This window comes from Dermacentor andersoni, chromosome 9 (assembly GCF_023375885.2).
Source record: "Dermacentor andersoni chromosome 9, qqDerAnde1_hic_scaffold, whole genome shotgun sequence".
NCBI classification, from domain to species: Eukaryota; Metazoa; Arthropoda; class Arachnida; order Ixodida; family Ixodidae; genus Dermacentor; species Dermacentor andersoni.
Window position 1 is genome coordinate 53,005,622 of NC_092822.1, and position 20,056 is coordinate 53,025,677.

Genomic DNA, 20,056 nt, shown 5'->3' on the forward strand with positions numbered 1-20,056 from the left:
TGTTTGAGGAATGACATTGCTAAGCTCATCTTGGCCATGGTTACACTGTAAATCGTTTCACCCATTCATTTAAGAAGCAAGTTTTACATTTTCCAGTGGGGGATTTGGCAATTTTCCACTTGAGGAAAAAGCATTTGTGTGCATAAATTTAGATGCAGGTTGAAGGAGCCCTGAACCACTTGTTATCGAAGTGGAGTAAGGCATTTGAAGGGAAATTCAGCAGAAGCAGAGTTATTTGGCAATCAAACGCTACTTCCGCTGTGCTCCTGTTCCTTCTTCGATGCCTTGCACTGCGAAGGATATGGCAGAGTGGGGCGTGCCCACAACACTCCACCTTCTTAATGTCGCCGTGGGGCGCAGTTCAAATTTCATTAGCCGGAGTTCGCTTAGCCAGTGGATTCGTGGCAGCACCACACAGCGGCGGCGGTATCTGCGCTGCGCAGCAGACCAATATGCCAATAGCAGCCGCGTATGGGAATCTACTTTGTTACGAAATAAGGTGTCCAGAAGAGAATGAGGAGTAGGCTCCTGTTGAAAAGTGTGTTTGAGAGGAAGGTGATTTCGCAGCCTGCTTGCGAGCTGCATGTATCGCGTATGACAGTGAAACTTGACTGCACAGCAATGTATGCTACCCGCAGACTATGTTATTGTATTAAGCTCGAGGGGTGGTTCAGGGCCCCTTTAAAGGTTCCCAGGGAGCCAGAATGAATCTGGTGTTCCCCTACTATGGTGTGTCTCGTAGTCTGATCGTGGTTTTCTCATGTGAAAAGATATTTCTACCAGTGCATCATTGAAAGCTTCCTAGTGTCAACATTTCACAGAAAACACGCTCCTTGCAAAGCCTCTACGACTCCTTGTTTCGAATGTGTAGTGCTGTGATGTGTGGATGATGCCAATAAATGGATAATCTGGTAGAGCAGGAGCGGGCATAGCAAATTGAGATACTCGCCGAAGTTATAAAAATCATGGCTGTTGTAAAAAAACGCCTTTAACTATTTTCAATAGAAAAACATAGGGAGAAATGGGCTTAAGCTTTTCCTTACCTTCGCTCTAGTTTGAAAAAGTAGTGTAGCTGAAGAGTTCAGTTACTGTCCCCATGGTTCGAAATAAAGTAATGAAACGGCGGTAGAGGAGGTAGACAATTGCTGAATGCGGAACTAAATGAAATGGAAAGTTTTGTTAAGTCTAGAAACATATCCACTGTGAAAAGTTAAACCATTCTTGTCACATTTCACCACTCCAGCGCATTGTAATTTCTCTGAAAAGTTGGGTGGTATGTCTTGCTATACATCGGGTGGAGGCATGAGCAAAATATGTGTGGCTTTATTTTTTCCAGTGCATCTTCAGAACAGTTATGATGCGGTCAGCTGGTGTCTCAGTAAAATGTAATGTGTTGCCATTACATTTTACCAGTTGCCAGTATTGTGCATCTGCCTTGTGCAGGGGCTGCATTTTACCACTTATTTCTGTCTGGAGTATGCACAATCCCCAAGGCTCGAGGTTGCTTTATTTGTGACCCTTGACATTTCTGCAGCACATTATGCACAGGAGTACGTGCGATCCATTGCTCACAGTTGTGTCAAGGTGAATTAACTTCGCAATAAAGGGACCGACTGTAATGTGCATGGAAAAACAGCAAGTCGAGCACCAAGGTTGAAGCACCTTTAACACCGCACGGCAATCTCACGACTGTTGTCAGCCGAGTGCATCATAATGGCTGTTGCGGTTGAACTTGTGTTCTCAAGAAGGTATACGTCTGTCCATTTAACGTGAGGGTTCTCGCTCTCCTATCTTTGCAATGAGGCTGACTATTTGGCCCGGCGACAGTGTAACGAGCGTGTCGCCGGTTCCCTTCTGCTCCGTGATGGCTGGCATTGCCAGGTGATCGCTCGTCGTCGTGGGTCCTGGTTGCCCATGCACTCGCCACTTTAGTCGGGTGGGTCCAGGAAGGAACTGGTTGGCGGCCAGGGTCACCGGTCTCACATCGTTCAGCCGGAAGCCCCTCAGCAGTCTCTGCACAGGGACACCCATGTGGACAAAACGTGAATGATGCCGACATCTACGATTAAAAAAACGTAGTGTAGAGATGGCACAGTGGCCGCAAGCAGTGCACTTTTGTAGGTAACCTGTATGTTACATCAAACATCAGCCACCACTAAGAAGGGGGAAAAAAAATCAATGCTAGAGCATTTATTTGCCTGCCTTTAACCCACTTTGATGGTCATGGGCTTCTGGACTACGGTACTAACAGCGTCGTCATGCATTGAAATTGCTGTGAGTGCCAATATTTCTAAAGGGACAGTTTAGAGAAAAATGAGTTCACTTGTATTCATAAGTTAGCATCCTTCCACAATGCTAAAGGCCATATTTGTCATAAGAGGCTTGGTAAGCTGCAAAAGTGGAAGGCTGGTAGCAATGCCAGCTTGAAGTTATCGCTCTAGCTCATCGTGATGGCGTTTGCTAGGCACTAGTGAATTGTCTTTCGGTAAAAATGGACCACATTGTATTTCAAAGGAGATAAAGGTTGAACTTTGCAAATTTAGCGAACGTTTACTGATTCAACGGGCCGAAATACACAAAAAAAAATATTGAAATCTGACGCCACACTGACGTATCGGCACTGAAGTTCCGGTTCATGGTTAAAATATTCTGATCTTCATCTTTTCTAATAATCTGTCCATTATCGCTAAATTCACAAAGTGCTTTTAAGGAATGCTTTATTAGTCTAAGTTGGTGTATAAGCTCCCTTTTACTGTATAACCCTGCGGAGTTGCTATAATATAGCCTATACAGTAACCGTCGTCTTCGTGGCGCCATCAATGAAGCCTTAACATTGCATAGAGGCTGGAAACCCATATTCACCGAAGTGGACAGGGGCAGACAAATAAATGCTCTTGCATTTAATAAGCGACACTGCGAACAAATTCAGAAGTGCTTGAAGTGTGCTTAGCATTCCTGTTGGGACGTTAACCATCGACGTTGGCGGTAAGGTAGGCAGAGAAAAAAGTTCTTGAAAGTTCAACCAAGTGCTGAAATTAAAGTTGTGTCGAACAGATGTGAATAAATGCACCAGATGCCTTGGACGAAATCACAACTTTGCAAGGAAAATCGTGCATGGTCACATACATGTACCTGTAACACGCGAGGGGCTTCAGACGGGACGCGTGACAACATAGTGTAAATACTAAGCACAGCATAACGTCATTGTGAGCAAAAAATGAATTGGTGGCGATTGAGCGGTAAGTGCGAGGTAAATGCGTTAGCATTACGTCACACCTGTTCGAGGTCCTGGATCCATGACATAAGCCCCGTTCACTGCGTTTAGGAGCACTTGTTCAGTTCACTTGACACACCTCTTGCCTCTTCGAGAAGCGAAGTGCAACTGACGGTGGTCCGAAGCAGACCACCGTCAGTTGCACTCCATACATACATACATACATACATACATACATACATACATACATACACGCTCTTCTAAGCTCTCCTATCCACTCTCTACCACATAACCGGCTTCCCAAACTTTACTCACGCACACACAGAAACGCACGTTTTCCCACTTTTACACTTCTAATACTAACTACTTAAGAGCAAGGCTTACGATAGCTCACCGTGACGTTGACCTGCACCGCGTGCTGGTCGATGGCCAGATGCTCTAACCGCAGCAGGACGTTGGTCCGCGATAGCGCTTCTAGTGTCAGAAGGTGCACCGTGCTGGGCAACGGTGACCGCAGCCCGGAGAACTGCAACGAGGGGATTGTTGCAGCTGCTTTAGCTTTATTGCATGCCAGTACTCTTTGTATGTGCAGAGAAAGGTGCACTGTGATAACATACTTTGGACTCATCATGGTCGCTTAGTGGCTTTGGTGTTGCGCTGCTAAGCATGGTTGCAGGATCAAATATCCTGGCCATGGCGGCCGCATATAGATGGGGGCGATGCAGAGGCACCCGTGTTCACAGATGTAGGTGCACATTAAAGAACTCCATGTGGTCACAATTAATCTGGAGTCCCCCACTACGGCGTGCCTCATAGTGAGATTGTGGTGTTGGAACGTAAAACTCCAGAACATTAAAATGTACTTGGGTTCTTGTGAATGATCGAAAAGTGATCATTTCTTCAGCTTGTTTTCTTTTTTGTTTTGCAACTTGGCCATGCGGCAGTTTGATTGGAGGTCACGTATGTGAGCTATTTGCATACGTGTGCCCTTCGTAATAAAAATCTTGGGAAGTCACTGCTTGGGCTTCAATCTTCTCTGTCACTCTTCTGTTAGCTGGTGCACTGTGTTCACAATGGATTATCAACCAGCTCTGTCACACGCCCATTCTCTTGCTAGGCCTGTTCTCTCGTTCCCCATCGGAAGGTAGCGACCATGGCACAGCCTAGTCACCTTCTCCTTCTTTTCCTCATTTTCCTCCCCTCTTTCTGTGAGTAGAGGGCGTAACCCATTATGGGAAACGACGTTCAACAAAGAACGTTCCTCGTATATAGTGGCTGTGCACAGCCACCTGCTTACGTTGCGCTCCTAATGTGCTGACTCGTGTCTGATTCCCATTATTGTCACAAGTAATTCGTGAGATTTAGTTCAGAGGGCGCAAACCGCACGCAAGCGTTGGGGGACGCAAACTCCACTGTGGGCCCTTAGCGCTCTTTTGTGCTCGCTTTGGGTTCTTCTGTACAACCGGCGGCTCGGATCCCGGTGTGGTTTGCATTCCCTAATTTAAACTCTCTAGTTACTCTGACAGAGGTTACTTATCCGACTACCACCGACACGCGCTACCTAGCCGTCATTTTGTCGTCTGTGAATGTACAGTTCGAGAAGTTTGCACATTTTTGCGGGAGAGTAAGAGGAGTTTAATATGAAATGCAGGAAGGTCGGCATGAGCTACTTTTCTCTAGCCATTTACCCTGCGCCGGGGGGGGAAGGGGAAGAAGAAAGGAAAGAAGAACATGACGGGTGAGGGTGGCGGCACAAGGAAGATGCAACACGCTAACGGGCAATTCTACTCATATATCCTGTATAGAGTCCACGCCCGTTCTTCATAAATGAGTGAAATAACGATAGTTATTTCACTCAACGATAGAACTAGTTAGCCACGGCCATGGGTCCAATATAACGTCCTCTGACAACGGTTGGCTGTCGAGACGGGTAAGATCATCGATCAACATCTGTTGCTCGTCCACGTACTGAAGGCAGTCCAATAACACATACTTTTATATAGATTTATTGATCTATATACATGACATAGCTCACAGTCTGCAGACTCAGTGCGTTGCATTGAGTGCATGCAATGACGCCCGTAAAGGTCACTGACAGCCTAAGCCTGCGCAGAAGGCTGGTACTGCTGCAAGAGTCTTGCGCAAAGCTCAAATGCGACACAATGGCGGCAGTAATGGCGCAGGTTACGCGTGCTAGGAAGAAGCTTTAGCTTCAGACCAACTGCAATTTACCTGTTAAAATACATGCAAATTCGCCAACATGCTCTCATGAGAGACAGCCGCTAGCTTGACTGCTGCTAACAAAATTTGTGGCATTTGAGAGAGAACGCTTTGATTTAGAACCTCATACATATTTTTTTACAGAAGTTGCTGAAAGCTAGCGACTTGAAAAAAGTATGAAGCACGATGTTCACAAACTTGTAACACTGCAGCACAACAAACACATAGCAATACTGTAAACTACATCTGCTTATAGAGTATCAAAATGGCCAAATTTGATATATCGGTCGACTTGTTTTATAACTGCACCGAAATGTTAAAGGTAGAGCAGTGTATATTACGGTGATCACGTGAGTGTGCAGATTGACATCTCCTATAGCGACATTCCGTGTTCTACCACGGTTAATGACGCTTTGCATGTTGGGTTTATGAGCTAAACTATTTTGTTCTTTTCATTTATTGACGATATTGTTGCTGTGGCTAGGAGAAAAAAAAAAACAGCGGTACCAATGATTTCTCGAGCAGTCAAGTAGCGGCTTTGCTCCGTGGCCCCTATCGCAACACGTAATTGCGAAGAACAAATAAAATGAACGAACGAACCCTTAGCTCATAGGCATAGTGGACGTGAGCCATGGTATTTGATCAACGAGCGTGAGAACTGAGCACGGGCCGTACCTCCTCTTTGTAAGGCTTCCATCGCGCGGGCGCAAACGCGACCAGCGGCCTGTAGACGAGCTGCAGCGCCTGCGGCCGAAGCAGCCGCTGGGTTTCGGCGGCCGTACCCAAGAACACGCGATGAGTTCCACTCGCCACAAATTTCTGCTGCGTCATGGTCGGCTCCCACGGGCTCTCGGGGTTTCCCAGGTCATCGCTGGTCGCGTGCCACCGATGCACCTGCAGGTGGGCAATACACAGGTGCCCGTCAAAAAAGCGTAATTGAATGACTTGTTAAAATTAAATATGAAAAAAAAATTCTGGGCTTTCTTTCGGGGCCGACACCAAGATATGGTTATGAGGCACGCCGTTGCAGGGGTACTCTCCGGATTATTGGATCTGGCGTTTGGCGTGTCATTGGCTTGTCGCTAGGTAACGCAAGAAAAAAAAAATCCCAGTAGTCCTTAGCTATCGCCTAAGAGACGTGAAGGCGAAAGCCTTGTAAAGCCTACTGTAATTCAGCTTAATCCTCCTTAATACACCTTAATCAACCTCGGTCCATCTTTATCCTCCTTCAGCCACCTTAATCGACCTTAATCCTCTCTAATTTACCTTAAGTCACCTTAATCCACCTTACTTAACTTTGCTAATCATTAATCATCTCTCATACACGGCTGGACATGCTTTGGTTCGCTTCTGGCCTTCGCTGGGTCACGTGATATTTTCTGTACCTCACAACGCGACACTGATACATAGAGATCTAAGGTTTTCGCCTGAATAAGTCGCAAACTATAGTTCATTTATACGCAAAGCCTTTTAGTTTCAGCGGGACGTTTAAGATTCGCCTTAAAGAGTGGAACGCAATATCATTCAAAGATCCCTGACTGCTTCTCACGCTTCCCGGCAAACGCAGCTTATGTAACCGTGATGTTCACCTGAAAACGCTGGCAGCGAACGCTATACGCACGAAGGCAAACCTTCCGGTAGAAACGCGCCCTCTTGCGTAGGCTGCGGATGCGCAGAGGCGAGCGCCATCTGGATGGTGTCGCAAGGAACCGAGCGCGCCGCTCTGTGAATGGCAGAAACGCTGGAAAAGGGGTTTGTGTTTGAGTTTCCGCGCAACAGAATGGTGTTTTCTGCTGTATTCAAATTTAAATCCGACGCTATCATGTACTGTAGGTTGTGTGTAAATCGTACTTTATAATTTTTCTGACGAATTTTACTTTGAGAAATTCGATTAGTTCAGTAAAGTCCTTGCGCTACACAGAGGGAATGCATGGTCAGGAATAAATTTCGCTCACAAGACGGTCGACGCGGAACGCCGACGCCGGATTTTCTGCGACACGGAGCCCTTAATGCTCCCGCGTTAAAAAATAAATAAATAAAACAACAAAAAAAACATGGTCTGTTAATTTCATTTCACATTCTTTTTTTTCCTATGCTCGCGTCACCTAACGGATGATATCAATACTAGCGTGACGCATTCCCTGTTGCAAGTTTTCGCCGAGTGTCGGCTCTCGTTGAACTTTTTTGCATACAAGCCAAGTCAGACTTCGAATGAAACCGAAACATTTGCGAAAAGTGCACTCTTTCCATCTCACACGACCTTCGCGGATGCCCACGGAAGCTATGATAAGTTCCTCCTTACTTACCAAAGGCCTTAAAGCACGCGCAAACACTGACGGAATAGCACGCACAGAGCATATCCACAGCTAATATCTTTAATATTTTTTTTACACTTTTAAGGAAGCGCTAAGTTTACCTATTTTCGTTGCTGAATATATCTTCCTCTATTCGTGTACGTTTGAAAGAGCACTGAATTACGGCATCGTAAACGTTCTACTGCTAAACGCAGCAGAGGTCGGACGCAAAACGACTAGTCATCTTTCCTTGTGCGCAGCGCGCAAAAGCGTGCGCTGCGCGATTGAGACAACAGCTCGCGCGCCACGCCGTAGGCGGAAAAAAAAAAAAAGCGAGGAGAAAAAAAAATGAAGGCGGGGCTTGTGACGTACGCGTCACGCAATCCTCGAGGCCCTGCAGTTGAGAACGCACGGTAGGAATTTCGCTAGCGTAGGCTAGACGGTGCGAGTGGAGAGAGCGTCTTGCTTGGCAGTGCAGCCCGCCTGCTGAAATCATGGATTCGCGGCACTGAAATATTTCTACCTCGGCTATTAATGAGCCGATTTTAAAACTTTTTGCACCAGAACGCTCCCTAGAGGATACCCCGACCCGAGCTCTTCGAGTTAGGCAATTTAGTGCAATGACAACTAGGCAAGCGCAATGCGACAAATGCGACGCGCAGGTCTTTCGTCACGGTATTTGTGTCTCGTCAGTTTCGGTAGGCCCTCACTGCCAATACCATGCGACACCTGATTATTTGGCGCACGGTAGTACGGTTCAATGCTTCGCCTTGCAGCTGGCTGCTCCAGTTTGTTGGACGGGAACATTTAACCGTGCGATCAGGTACGTTTCACATTTAGGCATCGTGACCAACCATGAGCTCGACGTGTCCTTTCTTCAGGCTGCTGCCCCCTTGCGGTCGGTCTGGAAGCACCGCCATGGTCAGGTCACGGCGGGTGTCCTGCGGTTACAAACACGCTGTGAGCCGGGTACCGCAGTCGTTTGCTTGCTTGTTTTTTATTTATTTATTTAATTATTTATATAACAAATGTTAACTTTTACATATTTGAATGTACGCACACACACGCACGCGCCCACGCGTTATAGAGGGTGATCAATTTTGAGGTTTATGGAATTTTTTAAAATCGCCTATGGGAGGTAGCATAATTCTTGTCCTTGAGCTTGATTATTCGAAGAGGCGCACATTACTAGCACGAGAAATTGAACCACATATTCAAATAATTAAGAAAAAGTCAATAATTAACTTGTCAGTCAATTACTTTACGGGACATATTGCCATTTATCAATTGTAGCCGGTGACCTTGCAAGACGCATGCACTTGAAATTAATTTCCAGAATGACATCCGTTTCGAGATATAATTTGCCAAATCGTGGAACGAAATACATGGGCGTTCCAGTTACTTTTGTGGTGCATTGTACAAGAGAGTTTTTTGTTAAAAACGGAAGTGGAACAACGGTGAATTTTTTGGGCAAGTTTGATCTCCAAACTGGCGTCGTTCTAGAAATTCATTACAAGCCTTGCAAACACGCCGGTTACAATTCATAATTTGCGATATGTACCATAATATAACTAATTCAAAAGATAACTAGTGGATTGTTCTTAATTAGCTGAAAGTATGTTTCGATTTCTCGTGTAAGTTTCTCGTGCAATGTCTGCATCTCAAAATAATCCAGCTAAATGACTAGAATTACTTTATCTGCAACAGGCTATTTTTACAAATTTCGTGAAACAAGAATGATCACCCTGCATGACTAGGAATGCACAGACACGAGGAAAGGAGCGAAAGTAGAACTCGCCTGAACGTAGATCCACGAGACTACAGGATAGTAGTTTGACGGTATAGGAAGCTTGTCCTCTTGCGTGGTAACCCTGCTGGAGAAACAGTACAATCACGTGACTACGTTTCCACGCAGCAGGAAAAGAGTAAGTGTTTGCAGCTCCGTTTTTCGGGTGTGGCTCCTCGCCCCATATGTAGCGTAATTTTCGGTAACGCGGCCATCGTCAGGTCAATGCGGGTGTTCTGCGGTTGCAAACACGGCTGCGCTGTGAGCCGAGTACCGCAGTGGTTTGTTTGTTTGTTTTGTTTTGTTTGTATAACAAATGGTGGGAAATTTTTCCACATTTGATTGCACACGCACATACACGCGAATACACACGCGATCGAACCCACGACCTCGGGCTCGGCAGCGCAACGCAATAGGGACTGAGCTACCATGGCGAGCGTAAGCGCTGCATGTCATGCCATCTTTGCTAATGTATCAATGTCCACCATAGCGATTAACTCGCATCTCATCGTAAGAACACTTCGATAGATATAACCTTGTTTCTTCTTAATACTGGACCAGCGTCTTTTGCTAATCACTGGCAACATACGCATCACTGTCTATGCGCTTCAGATACTTCATGCTTCCCACGTGCTTCAGTAGTGCTTCCACAATGCCTTAGTCGCGTCTGGTGCTCCACTTATGGCAGCTCTGGCACGCAGAGGTCGTGCCCCTGTTTCTCGCACTCCTGTCCGTTTTTGTACGCCGGCGCAAGCATTTAGCACTCGCTTGAATATACCGTTGAAACATTTTCAAGTGAAGGCACACTTATTTAAGTTCTCTCCATGTACACGGCATCCTTTGCAAAACGAAGGGAGTTGCAGAAGCGTGCTTCTCCTCATAAACGATGTTCGTGCGGAAAAGCAAGCTTCGACGGGGCTTTTCAAAGAAATTTACTCGAGCGAGCACATGCATGGTCAGATTTCGAAGCTACTCGCAATTCATTCGGAATGTGAGTTACTGCACACAAAACCACCAAGGGCTCAAGCGACAAAGAATAATCGTCGAACGCCGGAAAGAAATGGCGAGCCTATTGTTATTCCGTTTTGTCGCGGCATGTGCAGCCGTGCGCAAAAGCGTACAGATCACAGCGGTTTACAAGAATGCGAAATAACTTACCTACGCAGGCGTGCATCTCAAAATTAAAAACCTTCTCCTGAACATTACAAGGAGAACACTGCAATGCATTCATTTTCAGGGTGTGCGTGTCTGAGGTTTCAGAGAAATTATAATTGTTCGGAACAGCTATCTATATATGGTTGGTATACTTTTGCGCAGGGCTGTACATGGAATGCAACCTTTTGTTTCCGGAGGTTGAATCAAGGAGTAAAGTGTAAGCATAGCGCGCGATGTCAGGGGGATTCTCTGCTAAGGAAAGTTGTTTTACGTTATGTCACATTAGTGGACAGAAAAGGAAGAAGAAAGAAAGAAAATTACAGTTCCAGGATATCCGTGTTACCTTGTTTGACGGTTAGTTACTCCGCGGAGTAAAGTCCGTACTCGTGTACTGCTTTATTTCTCCTCATCATCAATCGTCACCACACAGTTCCCTTTCTTGCGTACAAGTGAAGAGCTGCAGGATAGAGCGCACCAGCGCCGTCAGTTTATGTTTCTTGCCGTGATGCGTACAATAATCTATGCAAAATGCCATGAGTCTCGTGTCAATATCTGGTACATGAGCTTGCTGTGAAGACTTCGTGCAGTTAGGCGTGTCAGCATTTTCCCTGCCATCCTCATGCCTACAGGGGGGGGGGGGGGGGGGGGGGGAGAGAAAGTGGTGCAGGGTCATTTCAGACGCACTGTGGGTGCGGCAATCTCATCGATACAATGCCGCGATAAAGAATGCAGTGGAAATTTAGCGGAATATGCGAAAGAAAGTGTTAGCATTACATACGCTCTTCTGAGTCATCCTATGCCCTTTGTACCACTACCACGTGACCGGCTTCGCACACTTCACAGACATACACTTTGTTCCACTTTGACACTCCTAATGCAAACGCATTAATACGTTTTCACAGCGACTAGCTGCGCATTCTCTGACATACCGAGCAACGTCGTCTCCTCTAACATTGCACTGCGGACGAAGGAGCAAAGGGACATATCAGACTACGAGAGAGCCACGTCGGTGCCCGCGCAAGCAAGGTGCCAGTGAGCGACTCACACCCTGTGCATCTTCCTCCAGCCGTTTCCGTCGGTGTAGAACCCCTCGGTGTCCATGTCGCTCTCGTACCGCACGATCACGTCTTGTCCTACGTACGGGGCATACCTGCGCGAAGGGAACGTAACACACGTCATAGCGATGTTCGTTCCTTGGAACCTAACTAAGTGCGGAACCTCACTAACCTCACAGTGAGCATTCCGTTAAAAACTACGATTTGCATCCAAAAGATCTTGGGGAAGAGACGTAGAGGGCGCTAGGAGCGCGCTTATGTACACAAAAGACGGAGCCAATAACGGCGCAATCAGTTGTGCCGTGCAGCCTGGCTCGTGCTCGTACCTGTGTCAAGATAATTGAGCGTGCAGCAGTCGCTGCCCTCCTCCTCTCCACAACAAAAAGTTGATTTAAACCATCCTGAACGCCTAAAGGTGCTGTGAGCGTGAGATCGGTCATCTTGTGTTGGGCTGCCTGATAGTGTGGAAAAGCCTGCTTTTAGAATTTCGCCTATCTCCTTCGATTATTGTTGCTAAGGTATACCTAAACGTTCAACCGCAATAAGGACACCGGCGAAGGGGGTAGTCTATAGAAAATTATTTAGCAGAAACACCGAATCACTTCATAGGTTTGTACATCATTAATAGAAAACTTCATTTGCATTTCAGTGGCGGAAAAGGACTGGTTGTTAGCGGAGAAAATGAAGCCCCAAGTTCTCTTTCCTCAATTTAATTCCTAAACCTCATTTGAAGGCAATGAAGCCAATGCGACGTTACCTATTTGAAATCAAACTTGCGCATTTAGGTTCGTTTTTGCGCAGGAAAAATGATACCAAATGTTGCTAACTTAATTGTTTAGTCTCTTTAGAACGCAAAGTATAACTTCTTTCTATTGGTAAACAAAAAATAACTAGCCGCTTGCAATACGCTGTAAAATTTCACAGTGCCGCAGAGAGCTGGTACGAAAATGTCGAGGAGGTTCCGTGATCTGTCTTTCGTTTTCTCGTCGATCCTCTGTGGTGTTTCTTTCTCACAGCGAAACTCGTGTGTTTTGTAATCTTCAATCTTGTGTATGCTGTCAATCTGGCTCAGTCAAACATATTTTAGTTTTTTCTTTGCGTAATTCTCTCTCTCTCTCTCTCTCTCTATATATATATATATATATATATATATATATATATATATATATATATATATAGCAAACGTGTTGCCCTTTATCGAATACCAGAGCCCTGAAGGTGTTTATGGCAGCAACAGCGCTGTTACCACCATCTTACGACGCACTAGAAAGGGGAACGCATTAAAAACGCTTAATGTGTAACTGCGTCACTGTTTTCGCGGAACATAAAAGAAAACGAAGCGAGATCCGTTGCCGAGGATCTCGAAAGATCTTCCTCGGGCGATGGACCCCTGGCAGCCTAGCCCCGGGCACCAACATCAACAACCGTTGGACAAATAAAGTTTATTCCTATCCTATCCTAAATTCGCTGAGCGCTAATGATTGTTGCTACCGATGGTTTTGCACAAGTAGATAGGTAGGTGAATAGAATATTATAGCTCGGTGCGGCCCTAGTTGACGTGACCTTCACAAGAAGGTGTTAGCAGCGCCTCTGCGCATTATTTTTTATTTTGTATCCGGTGTTTCAGTATTGTCTAAACTGTAATAAGTTTGCGGACAGGCTGGAACTTTCTTATTTGTTCACGGAATGCTTGGGAGATTGTCGATGGTGTAATGGCGGTGATGTTGCTTCAGGTGGGGTTGACTTTGTAGCCTAATAAAGCATTTCGGGCTCTCAGGGACCCGGACTCGTGTGTGCCGGCACTCCAAACGTTGGAGCCGAGAAGGACAGGGCGAATGACTCGATGCTCGTTTCGTGGGACGGAAGAACAAGGTGGAAGGCACTTCAGGAGGCCTTGCGGCAATTCGCAACTAGTGGCGTGATTATATATTATTAACCAACTACCAACGATTTACAAGTAATGCAGGTAACGAGTTCGCAGTTCAACAGTAATAAGTAATATGATAATTGTATGAATAACACCTCTTCTAATTATTTTTTTTCCTGATCTTTATTCTGCGTATTAAGCTGGGCGTTTTGGTATGCTGTAAGCGTAGGAGAGTCGTGAATGAGTGGCTGACAAGCTCGATGTCTTGGCATGGTCATGTAAAAACAATAACAGGAAAAACGAAAAAAAAGAAAACATTGTGTCGAGATTTTATTACCGCGAAATTCCCCCCAAAATAGTGTAGATTATTGCACCACAATTCATATATGATCGTTACACAATCATACTAACGATGGTCGAATGCCATTCCCCGCTGTCCGCGTCCTCTTAAATATTTGAACTCATCACAGGCGTGCCTTGTCGTAGTGGCGATCAAAGACGTCTATCACAAGTTATTTGACTGCTGCACAGTTTCAAACAACCATGTTTCGAGGTTGATGGACGGACCAAAGTGGCGGTTGGGGGCTGGGGTCGGGACGTTCACTTTACCAGCCTAAATTTGTGGTGTTTTCGGCCAGTTGCTGTCGCATAGCTGCGGCAACCAGTGTTGCAAAAAAGGTTTACCTTTAGCACGTAGTATTTTGCACATTAAAATTCAGTCGTGCGTTTTCACGTACGACTTCTATGTTAGCTGTTCCACAGGTTATGCGGTGAACAGTCAACAACCTCATCTTGACATTCATTTGAGTATTAGCTCAAACGTTATATTTCTCTTTTCTAATAACGTTTTTGTCTTAGCCTTTAATTTCAATATGCTCTGTTTCATGACCAGTTTGTATTCTTTATTCACAGTCTTGTATTCCGTCTTAAATAGTTATTTCTGTATGTAGCCATAGATTACATTGCGTGCGCATATTTGTATTCAGTCTATTCTTTACAGCTGGCTGCTTCGTGTAATTGCTCATTTTGTTGTAACTAAGAATGAAAGGTCGCGTTGCTGTTTTTACCTTTAGGACGCTTGTCGGACATACCAGGCGCGTCTCACTTACTGTATTTTCAACGTCTATCAGACAACTGAATATGCAAATTGTATTGACCGAGAAACGATCCTGCCACAAATGTTAACGCGCGATCAGCGGGTAGCGCTCTAGAGTCTGCTAATGTTTCGGTCGAGTATAGTTAGATGCAGCACGGCATACGATTAAGAACGCAAAATCGAAAGGCGTGTATCAGCCGCGCCTTTAAATTCCAGCGTTAGCTTCATTCAACACAACAGATTTTAGCAAGGCCTGGCTTAGTCGAGATAATCGCTTAAATAGAAGAGGTTGGAATCGCATTCCAGAAAGAAACGAAAATCCATTTTTTTTTTTTCAGACGCGCATCGCTTACGCAGAGGGTGGAGGCCCAACTGTCCAGGTGAACTCGATGAAGTTGGAATCCCTGTGCAGAGTGACCGCTTGGGAAATGTAGTCGTTGAAGATTTGGTGAATTTGTTGAACCAATGGACCCTGTGGGAGGAACAAAAAAACAACACACAGTGGCGTCGATAGGGGCGTCGATGACGTTGCGCTTGCATTCTGGGGAGAGAAGAAACGCATTCCCATTTTATGTTCACTTGTTCGTTGGGCTTATCGCGATGCTCTCGCATATTTGCATGACAACGTTTGAACCTCGCCATATGCCAGTGTTTGTGTTGACGGCTTCTCCCTTGTATACGCGTAATACGAGTAAAGTGCCTTTGTTCTCTATCTTTCTGTAGCTGCTCCTCCCCCGTTCACCAATTTGTAAAGTAGCAACCTGGATTGCGTGTTATGGTTGACCCCTATCAATATGTATTTTCCCTCCACCCTCTCTCTCTCAGCATACATCACAGAGTTCAGCTCGATAGACAGAGCGACTTTGAAGGCGCTAGGCGAAACAAGACGGTGCATGGATCAAAGCGTCTAATGATAGCGTTTAGTTAATTTAATGATTTCATTGATTACTTTTTGAAATTAAAGGGTCAGCAAAAAGCAATACAAAACAAAGTACAATGAAAAAAAAAGTGAGATAATTAGGCTGTAAACAAAGCTGTTAAGTCCGCAAAAGGTTTGCAGCAGCCTGGGTGAACAGGAAATATAAAAAATTACTCCCGAGTAATAAGATTTAATGAGTTAAATAAGATTATTTCATGATTATTTCGTTTTGTTGTGGTCAGCTGCACGGGCGAGTGAAAATTTAACGACTGATGTACGTATACTTGCGAGCTGTGCAGTGAGCACCGATCTTAAAGAGCACGCTTGATCTTTGTCCAAGTAGTGTTTCTTGCAAGCATACCCACGGGGTGTTTTCCTCTCTTTTATATCGTGCAGAATTTTTGAAAATGCCCGTGGTAAATAGCGTAATTTCAGCCCTTGAACTAGATTACACTACGCGGCGGACTTTACCCGCATGACAAAGCGAAATGCATGAACGACTAGTTAACAGAATTCACTAATGAATATTCACCGTGAAACTTGCGGTACAAAGGAACTATTGTTTCACTTATTTTTTTAACAAACAGCCATTTTATGCACTGGAACTAACCGGAGCGCACATGCATTTGGTCGCGCACAATGAGAATTAAACTCTCGAAGCTGGTGTCATCTTGAAAATTCGTTACAAGTAGACAAGCCTTGCGAAATCACCGGCTGCAATTAGTAAATTGTAATATGTACCATAAAGTAAATAATTAAGAAGATATTTAGTGAGCATTTGTTAATTAGTCGATTATGCATTTCGATTTCTCGTGGAAACAACGTTTGCCTCTTTGAGTAAGCCATCTCAATGACTAGAATTACGCTATCTGCCACAGGCGATTTTTATATTATTTCGTATAGTCACTAAAAAAAAAAAAAAAAAAGACAGGAAAGCACTCACATAGGTTCTTACCTCACTTCTTGGGGCCTGCAACATAGTTCTCGTATTGAAGAAATTTGGCGCAATATAAAGAAGAAAACCACGGGCGTGGAAAGCATATATATCGTTCTCTTTCATGCTGACGCAGAGTGTTAATCGAGGCTGAGGTACACCCATGAGCAAAAGTATAATGGCCAGGGATGACGCGATAAAACTAATGATCTCTTTTGTGTGTGAAGGCAACTTGAAAGTAAAGATTGCATTCAAAACTTGGCATTACGAATTTTTTAGTGCCCTCGTCAGTTTCCGTTTATGCGCGTTAATTACGAAGAAATTCTGTTTCTTTTTCGGCGACCCTTTGGTCCGTATACTTTTGCTCACGGATGTACGCCGAAGGATAGTGTGCGGAGCGTAGAACGAAACAAAGATGGCCGCCGCGCGGCGGCCATCTTTGGTGTGGCTAACCTTGACGACGCGGTAGGCCACGTGGTCTCCCAATGTTTGCGCTTCTTTGTGCGCGCTGAACACGTAGTGGCCAGGAGAGGGAACGCTGGAGTCTGCCTGGTCCTTGTCGTACGAGGCGAACGTCTGACGAAGCAGCACTGGCGTGGAGGAGCGACTCGACCTTCCCCTACTCGGCAATGGAAGCACGAGAACGCGGGACACGAGGCCGGACGCTGGGTCGAGCTCGATGCGGTATCTCTGCGAGGTTGACGAAGACCGGGAAACTACATATCAACAGGAAAAGCGGAGAGGTCAACGCGGCATAGCCTGATCAAACGTGATGCTCCTCACAAGGAATGGGAAGAGGGGGAATAGCTATAGGCGGCTGATGATGAAGAAGCGAGGAAGGGATACGAAATGAAAAAAGAAAATGCGCAGAAGTCATCGACGATGATTGTCAATGTAAGCGAATTGAGACATCGAACGAACGAACGAACGAACGAACGAACGAACGAACGAACGAACGAACGAACGAACGAACGAACGAACGAACGAACGAACGAACGAACGAACGAACGAACGAACGAACGAACGAAGGGAACGAACGAACGAACGAACGAACGAAGGGAACGAGCGAGCGAGCGAGCGTGCGTGCGTGCGTGCGTGCGTGCGTGCGTACGTTTTCCTTGCTGGGTACGTCCAGCGACCAACCGCGAAAACGGGCGAAAGAGCCAAAGAAGCTATACGCTTTAAAATGCGCCGCTCAGACGTTTACTTAGAGGAGCACTAAAGAGAAACACTAAGTTACTTTACACTGATAAAGCATCCTTCTGATGCACATTCTCTTAAGGGAAGGGGGGATGCAAAGTGCAGTATTCTACGACAATTCTGCCATACTTATATATGTTTTGTTGGTAGACACGCAGCTACTTCATTACCTGCATGTTTACTGTCGGCCCTGGTTTTACTTCTGCAACGAAACGTTGTTTTATTCTAGTACCTTACGCTAACTAGCCGCGGTAGCGTAGTGGCTTTGGCGTTGGTCTGCTAAGCCCGAAGGCGCGGGTTCAAATCCCGGGTCCGTCAGCTGCACTTTTATGGGGGCGAAATGCAACAACGCTCATGTTTCGGGTGCACGTTAGAGAACCGCCAGTGGTCAAATTTTATCCGGAGTCCCCCCCACCACGGCCTGCTTCATAATCGCATCGTGGTTTTGGCATGTAACACCTCAGAATTTAATAAATAAATGAATAAATAAATGAATAAGCGTACGCTCCCTGCAATGGCCGTAGGCATCGAACCGATGACTTCGTGTTCAACACAAGGATGTTTTCTTGCATTAGCAAAACCAAGAAAGAGTAAATGAAACATGACACATTGGGAAAAGAGATATCAGAAAAAAATCAAGAGGCCGGAGAGCGCTTTTATAAAGGGGACACTATTGCGTCCCCTTTATAAAAGCCAGCCTCTTACGCTGACCCACCCAGCTTGTATAGTTGCTTGGGCCACTAGATATGCGCTCCTGGTTGTGATACCGTCGTGCTAGTTCCATCGTCGTCATCCCAGCTCCGTGACCTTACTCTCGTCATGGCGTCTTCGTCACGGCTTCAACTCCGACCGAGTTACCTAAGTTGTGTACCAGCTTGGGTCCGCTTCTTATGGGCTCGTGGTCATGATGCCATCGTGGTTGTTGTATCATTGTGATTCCAGCTTTGTCGTCCGCGGCTCTCGTCATGCTGTTGTCGTCACGCAATTGTCGTCATACAATGGTTATGCATTCCTCACAACGCGATGCCGTCGTGGTTCGAGAACCGTCAGCATTACAGCTTCGTGGTTGACTCTCGTCAATGCTGTCGTTGTCACGCCTTCTATATTCCGATCCAGTCGTCCAGGTTGTCTAATAGCTCGCGCCACTAGTTATAAATCCGCCGAGGTGGCTTGGCGGCTGTGGTGTTGCGCTGCTAAGCATGAGGTCGCGAGATCAAATCCCGGCCGCGGCGGCCGCATTTCGATGGGGACGAAATGCAAGAAAGTCCGTGTACCATGCATTGGGGCACATTAAAGATCTTTTGGCTGTCAAAATTAATCTGCAGTTAAATTAGCATGGTGGCGAAAAGCGAAAAAGTGTCCAAGTGATGTCTATATTGCTGTTAAAGCTATGGTTATGCACCGATTCTAGGAAGCCTGTAACACACTTCTGAAGGACGTATGCTGTAAATTTTCGCTTGAAGACGTGTGGGTAAAGAACCCCCAGGTGGTCAAAATTAACCGGGAGTCCTCCACTCTATGGCGCGCCTCATAATCAGATCGTTGTTTTCGAACGTGACACCTCAGAATATAATTTTTAGTGTGGCCTGAGAAGGCGATTTTTTACAGACGACTAGAAATGCGCGCTCGTGAGTTGCAGGTCACGCTCGCGGCCAGTGGCCATCGCGAGCCCGAAGGCGCGGCCGCGGAAGCTCGAAGATCCCGTCGGCGGGTTATAGACAATGACAATGACAATGATGTTTATTTGTATCAGTACATGACGCGAGGGGCATGCAGAAAAAGCTGCCACATGGACAGCTTGACGAAGCCGCAGGCCCCCGCAAGACTGATAAGAGGACTGCGACAGCGCTAGCAGAATTGCTGTCCGAGAACAAAGTACAAGCTTCTGTAAAATTCGGAGTTCTGCAACTCTATGGGCGCTATACGACTTGTTCTCCCCCCCCCCCCCCCATTTGATTCGCTTTTTTTTTCTTTTTTTGTCACATCACCAGTCGCGCTGATCGTGATGAAAACGGCAGTGCGGCGGCATGCGAGCCAGTGACGTAGAGCGAGGTTACCCAATGCGCGAAAAAAATAAGAAAGAAGAAACATGAAGCAGTGCCCAGGCGTCTCGACGCATGCGCCAAACAGCTCAGTATCGTGGTCGAGACAGCATCCGGGCTCTAGGGCCGCCATATTGCGCTGTCTGTCGACCTTTCGGTGTGCTCCGTGTCGGTGAAACTCTGCGTCGTAGCATACCATCAGCGGTCCTATACTTACAGCGTTTGATCACGCTTCGACAGTGGCAGCGTCTCACGGAGTTACACGCTACGCGTG

At 46.0% G+C, this 20,056-nt stretch overlaps 1 protein-coding gene and 1 long non-coding RNA gene across 2 annotated transcripts; one reads left to right on the forward strand and one right to left on the reverse strand.

Annotated features, from left to right (window-relative positions):
• Positions 1 to 1,317: 1,317 nt before the first annotated feature.
• On the reverse strand, positions 1,318 to 8,693 carry LOC126528042 (lysosomal alpha-mannosidase-like). The gene is made up of 4 exons (XM_050175897.3): positions 8,583 to 8,693; positions 6,110 to 6,328; positions 3,609 to 3,740; positions 1,318 to 2,013 (listed from the first exon to the last, which is right to left on the reverse strand). The coding sequence occupies exons 1-4, from the start codon at positions 8,646 to 8,648 to the stop codon at positions 1,765 to 1,767; spliced, it is 666 nt and encodes a 221-aa protein (XP_050031854.1). The 5' UTR covers positions 8,649 to 8,693; the 3' UTR covers positions 1,318 to 1,764.
• On the forward strand, positions 8,615 to 15,182 carry LOC129384033 (uncharacterized). The gene is made up of 2 exons (XR_008611788.1): positions 8,615 to 8,697; positions 15,026 to 15,182. It is a non-coding gene; the product is annotated as an uncharacterized lncRNA (long non-coding RNA).
• Positions 15,183 to 20,056: the final 4,874 nt, after the last annotated feature.